General features: G+C 46.7%; 1 protein-coding gene across 1 annotated transcript; it reads right to left on the bottom strand.

Annotated features, from left to right (window-relative positions):
* Window positions 1-2,360: 2,360 nt before the first annotated feature.
* AHSA1 (activator of HSP90 ATPase activity 1) lies at window positions 2,361-8,621 on the bottom strand. Its single transcript, XM_038139256.1, has 9 exons — window positions 8,328-8,621; window positions 7,806-7,996; window positions 7,540-7,622; window positions 6,759-6,876; window positions 5,077-5,165; window positions 4,597-4,731; window positions 3,755-3,856; window positions 3,181-3,232; window positions 2,361-2,770 (listed from the first exon to the last, which is right to left on the bottom strand). The coding sequence occupies exons 1-9, from the start codon at window positions 8,405-8,407 to the stop codon at window positions 2,598-2,600; spliced, it is 1,023 nt and encodes a 340-aa protein (XP_037995184.1). The 5' UTR covers window positions 8,408-8,621; the 3' UTR covers window positions 2,361-2,597.
* Window positions 8,622-8,730: the final 109 nt, after the last annotated feature.

Genomic DNA, 8,730 nt, shown 5'->3' with positions numbered 1-8,730 from the left:
CTTTGTTTTCTTTAATTTACAGGGCTTTTCCTTGTCAGATTTTTAAAGAACCTTGGGGCCAGAGTATACTGAACCTTGCTTTTTTCCCTAATCTTATACATCTCTCCCTTCCCCAAACAGCTGAAGGACTACTAAACTGTGACTGTTTTCCAATACTTCCAAGTAGAGCAGAGGTCTGGGGTTTCTCAGTAGCATCGTGCAGCTGCACTGGAGGTCAGCTGCAGCTGCAGGAGTGTGTGTCTGCTGGCAGTAGGCAGGTGTAGTGCAGTGACCTTTTCTAGCATGACTTAAGGCTCGGATCTCCTTCACCAAGTAAACGTCTGAAGTGGTGTTAAGGCCTTAATTACCATTGCTGTGCCCCCTAAGAGCTGGCACAGCCTGGCATGCTCTGCCTGAGTGCACAGCCTGGCACAGCCGTAGCACAAGCTTTCCTTCACTGCCGGGTTTGTCCCAGAGATTCACGTGTGAACGGCAGCCAAGGCATGGCTACATTTCACAGCCTGTTCTGCTGCTGTGGGGATGGTGATTTCCAGCCTGCGGGGCAGGGAGCCAGCTGGGGAAGCACCAGCAGAACTCAGGGCAGTCAGTTTTGCTGGAAGAGCCCTCAAATGGCCTCTGAGCACAGCCCTGAGCCCATGAGCCCCATGCATGTGGGTTGCTGGCCGAGGCCAAAGCGTGCCCTATTAGAGTAGCAGCAGGATGCCTGAAGTAAACCCTGCTTGTGATGAAAGGAAGGCAATTAAAATTCCACTTCAGTTGCCTTCCTGTCCCATTTCCTAACCTTCCAGCAGCAGGTGATTAGCAGGGCCTGCCTTCTGCTGCCCTGGCCCAGCTGTGGCAGCAGAGCCTGCAGCAGGCGAGCGCTGCTACGGCAGCACAGCTGCCGAAGCACGGCAAAGACATCACAACTCAGCTGTCACCTTTGTCTCAAGCTGACTTAGAACAAGCTCTTTTTTTTCAGTTTTTAAATAATTTTGCTCTTCTTTTACCTACTTTTTGCTGTGAACTCACTTGCTAGCCCGGCTCTTTAGGGTTTCCCACGTTGCTCTCCAACAGAAAACCAAGCATACAGGCTGTGCAGGGAAATCAGTGTGCTCCATCCTGCCACCTGCTCCCCTGCAGCCTACCAGGTGTGTACAGTGGTTCATCTGCGCACAAAAATCCTGGCAAAACACCTGCATCCATCTTCCCAGCTAGCCAGTGCTTTAGGGAAGACAACCCTGCATGGCACAGGAAAGCTCTACCATATCTACAGCTGCTTCTTTGTACAACTTCCTTTGTTCTCACAGGTCAGCTCAGGGAAGAGTACACACTACAGAATTTTGTTCATGCTGCATTCTTGATGTCTGTCTGTACACACTTTATTTTCTTGTACTTCAGCACTTTGGGGTAGTGAGAACAGGCAGAATGCTCTTTATAGTTTAAAAGGAGACTCCAACAACTATATTCAGGGTCTTTTTTAAAACAGCCACTAAAGTTTTTTTCTTGTTTCCTCTCTTGAAGGGAACAGTTACCACGTACAATCCAGATTAAAAAAAAAAAAAAAACCCAAGAAAAATCCCCAAACCAGTAAATTTCACCCAGTAACATTACTCTCTTCTAGCTTACTAGAGGACCTCTGCAGAAAACACTAGGGAAAAACAAAGTATCTAAGAGAAGCTCATGCCTCAAAAAGAAAACCAAGCACTTCTCTCACCCTTGAGGTTAACCAGGTTGACACTTCTGTTCAGTCAGATTTTCACCCTTCCTATAAACAAGTTTATTGCTTTTGAAGACAGCTCCAGGAACTAACGTATTTACAGGTGAGAACAAGCATTTTTTTCTTCCTCACCAGTTAAAGCAATAGCTGAAGTATGATGAGCCAAAAGTACTGCACCCTGTAGACTCTAAATGGAGGTGGGATTTATTTCTGAAAAACCAGTTTGCTTTGGCCTGAAGCTCCTGGAGGTAGCTGGCCCTGGGCCCCACAACCTTCTAGAACTATTCTGTAGGTGGGAGTTTCCCTAGCACTGGTTTGCATGATTGTTGTTCTTGTAGAGCATACTAGTGGAAGTGTAAGAAATGACTGTGTTGAAGGGGATATGCAAAGGAGAGGAACAGCTTGAACAGGATCACAGATCCCTTCAAAAATGGGAAGGGTTTGAAGCATTTACTATCGGCAGATCAAAAGCAGAGGGAAAATGAGCAGCTGCTCAGACTAAAAACTGCATCAAGCTCATGCTCTCTGCTCCCAGAAGTGAGGAGTAAATCACATTGGCATCAGCAATCCTCATTGATTGGTGTTTTTGTAGACAGATCCCTCCCTCAGCCTATCGCCCAACCCTTTGAACTCAAGCCAATCCGAGGACACAAATTCCACAGTGTTTTTTTAAGTTAGGTTTATTTAGCAATAGAAGTATGTACATGTAAGAGAATCCCCTGCAGCACAAGACATGCACAAAGCAGTGAGGGACTGAAAGTGGTGCTGCTCCATGGCCTTCCTCATCACCTGTCATCCCACTTTACTCAGCGGCAGGGCCAAGATTAGAAAGGAACAGGCGAGAATTTTATCAGTCCATGTGGCAGAGTCTTCAGGCAGAGCCTCCCAGCAACCGGTATTAAAACAAGCGAGCACCATAACCAAATGTCTGTTTAATGCCCTCGAAGTAGTAGCGCTGCCAGCCTTGCTTTGTTCTTTCTTCCTCACTGGCAGGAACGCCCTTGCCTTCCAGGCACACCTCCGTCTCGCCACCTTTGTCATTGAAGTTCAAGGTAATGGTTGCAAAGTGCCCTAGAGGAACCAAAGCAGGTCTGTCAGCAGTGTGTAGTGCAGTACATACAGCCCCTGGATGCTGCTCTGCCCCTCCTTTCACAGGGCACCACTTAAAACTCTTCGAGGACCTTCCCAGAGGATCTACTTATGGCCGCTGCAGGCCTCCCCTAGAAACACAGCTGCAAGAGGGCTCCCCCTCCCGGCGGTTTGCAGCAGTTGCAGCTACAGCTGCACAAGCAGCGACTTCATCCTTCCTACCTGGTCACTGTGCCTGAAGATGCAGACATGATATTGTGGGATGGGAAGCTGGGAGCAGCTGGAGCAGCTCCCAGAACACCCTGTGCTCCCTAATCAGGAGCCACAATAAAGTGTGGCAAATGGGGCTGGTATCCTTCAAAGACAGGCAAGTCCATTTCTGGACTACTTACCAGCTGGCCAAGATTTAAATCTCCATTTCATAACAAGTTGCTTCTCAGGAACCTTGAAAAGGAAGACAAAGATTGAGTAGTAATTTTTGGAAATCTTACAGTCTAATAGAAAACATCTAGAATTGTGTTGATATGAATGAAGCCTTAGAGATCCCTTGTGAAACACACACACAGAGGGAAAGAGATTTTAAATGTCCTTTTCTTTTCAATCCCCTTCTAGAAAGGTATGCAATAGTACAGCCCCAAACACTGAGACAGAGTCCCTGACTGTCCAGAAGACTTTAGTGGCAATTGAGTCAAAGAGAAGAAGGGTCAGTTACTATAAGTAAAATCACAAAAAGACAGGGATGATCTATGACTGGAAGTCACATTTTCTCACCAGACTGAAGTGCCATGCAATAATCCATACTACTAGGAATGCTTCAATAGCCACAGAAATTACAGGCAACTACCGGGCACCAGGCAGAACCCCACTGTTAGCTAACAAAAACATTGTAACAGAACTGATAGGAAGTTACAGCCTGATAACAGTGCGGCCTCTGAGCAAGATACACCTGAACTGGTTAGTACTTACTAGATCAACAAACTCTCCTGTGACACTGCCATCCAGCAACTGAAACTTGCCTCCTTTATCGGCCTCCAAGGTGGCTTGTGCGTGGGTAAAAGCTTGGACCATCTGAAAAGAATTCAGGAGCAGATCTGTATTACTTGACATGCCTGATGTTGCCTCCCACCCAGCTACAAAAGTTCCGGGAGAGGAGGTAAGGCAATAGTGTAGGGTCTTCAGCAAAAGACAAAGTCCCTGGCCAGAAAAGCAAGTTTTTAGCTACTACAGCAGCATTTCACCCGCCCAAGGAAAAGAACCTCCACCTTCATAGTGCTATGCAGTGTTCTGAGTCACACAGTGATTTACTTTGTTGATTTCTTAATGAAACCTAATTCTCGCAAAAATATTCTTTGCTTTCCCATTTTTCTTATCAAAATAGGAGGAACAAAAGACTAACACAGTGTTTAAATAATGATACAATGCTGCTCTCTTGTCCTAAACTATGTAATACCCTGCAGAAAAGTGGAAGCTATCCCCAAAGCAGGCTTTTGATACCACCTAACTTAAAAGGAAAAAAACAAACCAGAAGCACACAATTGTAAATCCCAGGTGATCTGGCCACATGCAGAAAGGGATACACCTACAGACAGATCCTGACAGCAGTCTGGAACTTGCTTCTGGTTGGCACTAATTCCTTCTTGTCAGCTGTGTGAAAAGATGCACACACAAGCTTTCAGCAACTACTCTGCAGAACAGCTTTCTTATTCCATCCTCATGGATTGTGAGTGTCCTACAGAGCTTCTTAAAAACCGTATTAGGAAGAGCCCCCTCTATGCAAAGAACAACTCTCAGAAGCACCCAGGCATTACCTCCTGAGTGACGAATACCCGGTAGAGCTCCTCAGGAGAGGTTAAGAAGGTGTCCTTCAAACTGATCTTACAAGTAGGGATCTTGACTCCTATGGATTTGGACTGTGGTGGGGCAGTACTGCTCCTGGCAGCCGTCTAACAAAACAACAAGCAAAACAAACACATGCACACTTTTTTTCACCAAAAAAAACCCCAAACCAAAAAATCAACAAATGGTTCACATATCCAAGAGGAAAAACCAAGGCTCATATAAAGATGCAATAAGATACAACCACACTTAAATGTAAAAAGCAGAGTTATCACTTTGCCTGAAAGAAACATCATGTGCTGCCAATGGAAACAGTCAAACCTATTCCACAGATTGCCAGCTGCTGAATGTACATACCCTATACACAACACAGGTTGCTCCTGTAAGTCCCAGAATCTAATGCAGCATACCTTTCCTCACTAACCCCAAAGCATGCTTACAGTTCTGTTTACCTTGCGGTCTTCTGCTTTAGGAGCCACCTGAGGTGCTGTTTCCATATGTTCACCGTTCACTGTGGGCAAAATCATGCCCTGGGTGAATTCTGGAAAGACAGGAATGTGCCCATGAAACTGATAAAAGATCAAGTAAACCTGACTGTACTTTGAAATACACAATCAAAAAGGGCTTCCTGGTTTCCCCCTTGCTCTTGGCTAGCATCCATGACTTGAAACAGTGTTTAGAAAAAGTAAACAGACCTCTTTTTACAAGTAATTAATTCTTTCCCTCACTACTCTCCACCAAAAGCCCTGTCAGAACCTGCCTACACTAACAATAAGGAACTTACCTCCTCCTCTTCACAGCCTAGACATAGCATCTTCCACACGCTGCTCTCACATTAAGGTTGGTAAGCCTTAGACTTACATTGCTTTTTTCCTCTCTCACTCTCTAATATAAACTGCAATCACGCTGTAAAAACTTGTGCCTTGCTGGCCTAGACACACCAAACCAAGCTTTTCCATTTCTTGTACGGCTGCAGTAAACAACAGTAACTTCCAACTCCCTCTTTGATTTATCTTTATCGACACTAGATGCCAGGACCGCACATGGAAAGCCAGGCAAGCCTTCCCAGCACCCTTCCACCAGCACTAACACTTCTGTAAGTCCATCAGAACCTTCAGCCTCGTTCAGAATTACATCTGCTTTTTCTCCAGCTCAGTCACTTCTGCTTTTACCAATTATACAACATTTTGCTCCTTTTTCTTCATCTGTTCAGGGTAGCAAAATTCCATTACAAAGCAGAATTTTATCATATGTGCAAAAACCTGTATCCTGCAATACTTGGTTCCCATTTATTCTCATTTATTTCAGCCCACAAGATCATACAGATTTTCTGATTAGCGTTCTTATCTTTCACTGGGTGACTGCATCACCCAGCCTGAACACTACAGTGCCTGAAAAAAACCCAAGAGTATAGAAATTTAATCCTGGAAAAACAGCAGTCAGTGGTGGTTTGTACCCAGCATATCTAGGACATGTAATGTAATACAGCTAAATGGATATAAAAAGCAACTGTAGCATTCCCAGCCTGTATTTGAGAGGAAAGCCAAACTCAACCAAAGCGCATTGATTTAACTCCAACTGCTGGACTCAGATTTAACTTAAAAAAAAACATTGATCCAGATGCTGAGACAGCTCATTCAAAGACACCAACAAAACCTGCAGAGCAATTTTCAGCCATCAGTTACTCTAAAATCCAATAACACTAGATGTCTTTACCAGTGTGGCAAGAAGTAAAAAAACCCCAAAAACAAACTACAAACTGGAGAAGATACCACTCTCCAAGGGAGTAAGCCAACTGAAGGCCAGACCGTGCCACAGGCAGTGACTGTATCACCGGGGTGACCAACACCTTGTACTGGCTTTCATTTTCTCCACAGCTTCAGGATATGAAGGGCGTTCTCACTTTTAAAACATAAATTGAAAAATACTGTTTATTACTGTGTTACCACCAAAACTAATCTTTCTGGGCTGTGCTATGCTGTCTAGAGCCAGAAATGCTTCTTCCCAAAGTTATTGTTATTGCTCTGACACCCTTCTGTTGAGATGGAGAGAGCAACTCCTCTCTTTACTCCCATCTCTTCTTAGAATTAGTCCATATGGGTTCCCATAACACTTCTCCCTCTCGGTTACATACCCGTTTTGAGAGTGCTGATGTAAGTTTTTATTGCATCTCTAATTTTCTTTGCACCCTCTTGCTTCATCAGGGTCTTCAAGTTAGTGTCAGGCTCATCTTTAGCAAGGCTGACAAGGATCTGAACAATAAATACAAGCACTGATTAACAAGGATATATGTTCACAGGTCTTTTGTCACTCAGTTCAACATCACAGACTTGGGCTAAACTTTCATAATCAGCTCTGCAGTTTTATTCATCTTTCACTTCACCTCTCTCAGCCTACAGTACTGTACGTGTGTGCCTGAATACCTTCGTGTGCTACAGAGCCCTCTGCATCTAGAGGACAGGAATTAATGTGATAAAGATACAACATGATGGGCAAGTGACTCTTTATCAGGGAGTGCAGTGACAGAATGAAAGATAACGGTTTTAAGTTGAAGGAGGGGTAGATTTAGATTAAAAACCAGAAGGAAATTCTTTACTCTAAGGATGGTGAGGCACTGGAACAGGTTGCCAGAGAATCTGCGGATGCTCCATCCCTGGAGGTGTTCAAGGCAAGGTTGGATGGAGCTCTGAGTAACCTGGTCTAGTGACAGATGTCCCTGCTCATGGCTGAGAGGGTGGCAATAGATGACCTTTAAATATCTCATTCAACCCAAACTATTTTATAATTCTGTTAACTTAAGCAGTCTCTAACAGTAAAAAATTCTACACAAATGTTCTAAGAAAGGTAACAGGAAAGGAAATACCAATGCTCTGAGTATACCTGTTAGAATACTCCATACATCCAGCTTTGCTTACCTCAACTTCATCAATGTCGTTTTCATCCGAGAGATTAGGAATCTCCACATAACCTTTGTACTTCACTCCTGTCTTTGAGGTGCCTGCAATTATAATTATATTGTTCAGATCAACCTTTCTTACTCTGGTTGGTGTCAAAGCAAACTTGTATTGTATCAAAATGCGACACTTCCCTTTATTATCATTCCCCAAATGAGATGTGTATCCTTGCTCTTGATATTATACATGAATCTGACCTTGAAACAGGAGGTGTGCATATCACTCACCAGTCCATGCCAGCTTGATAGCCCACTCATAGAAGAAGATAAGTTTCCCTTTGCGGTTGTTAATGGAGGCCTCTCCATCCAGTTTGCTCACTTCTGTCACCTCGCATGTCCCCTCCTCACTCTCCACCCTGACAGGCAGGAGGAGAGCTTTCAGCCGCTCCGTGGACCAGTTGGAGGCATCCCTCTCTGTCCTGCAGGAAAACCGAGCAGGGTGACAATGTGGGTGACAAGCCACGCTGACAGTGCATATTGGGACTATCCAGTGCTCCCCAATCTTGTCTCCCTGCCCCGCTTCAACACAAAACCACACAGATTTCTTCCCCAGGCCACCTCCAGGAATTCCCTCGGCACACACGCACGGACCCGGGGGCGCCCCGGAGGATGATCCCGGAGTCACCCCCGCCCCAGCATCAGTCGGCGAGGAGGGGACGGGACGCGGCCCCTCTGCCCGCGGCTCCGGCCGTGCAGCCCCCTCCGCGCCGGGGCCTCCCGGGCGGCTCCGGGAGCAGCCGCCCCGCTCACCAGTGCCAGTTGTTGACGTTGGTGGCGTCGGCCCGCTGCTCCACGATCCAGCGCGGGTCTCCCTCCCCCCACTTGGCCATCGGGACCGGGATTGCCGCCTCCGCTGCGAGCGCCCGTGGAAGCTGCTAGAACCGCCGCGCCGCCTCCCGCCTTCCGCCCGGCGCGGGCCCTTCCGGCACGCCCCCGCCGCGCCACCCCGGCTTATTGGTTCCGCCCGGCTAGTTGGTTCCGCCGCGCTGCAGGCAGCTTGGGGCTGGGGCTCCCGTCCCGTCCCGCCCAGTTCCGTCCTCGCCGGCCCACAGCTCCCGGAGTCGGCCCACAGTTCCCAGAGCCCCGACCCCGATCGCCGGCCCAGACACCGCTCCGCCGCTCTCGCGGCCCGCTGGGACTGGTAATGTGTAAA

This window comes from Motacilla alba, chromosome 5, assembly GCF_015832195.1.
Source record: "Motacilla alba alba isolate MOTALB_02 chromosome 5, Motacilla_alba_V1.0_pri, whole genome shotgun sequence".
NCBI lineage: Eukaryota > Metazoa > Chordata > Aves > Passeriformes > Motacillidae > Motacilla > Motacilla alba.
This window is presented reverse-complemented; position numbering and strand designations above follow the sequence as displayed.

Bases quoted from the DNA above. Each gene is read 5' to 3' on its own strand.
- AHSA1 (XM_038139256.1), bottom strand. From the start codon at position 8,407: ATGGCCAAGTGGGGGGAGGGAGACCCGCGCTGGATCGTGGAGCAGCGG. The intron at 5,166-6,758 runs GTATGTAACCGA...CTGTCTTTCCAG, and splicing joins CATCAGCACTCTCAAAACGG to AATTCACCCAGGGCATGATT. The intron at 2,771-3,180 runs GTAAGTAGTCCA...TGGTTCCTCTAG, and splicing joins ATTTAAATCTTGGCCAGCTG to GGCACTTTGCAACCATTACC.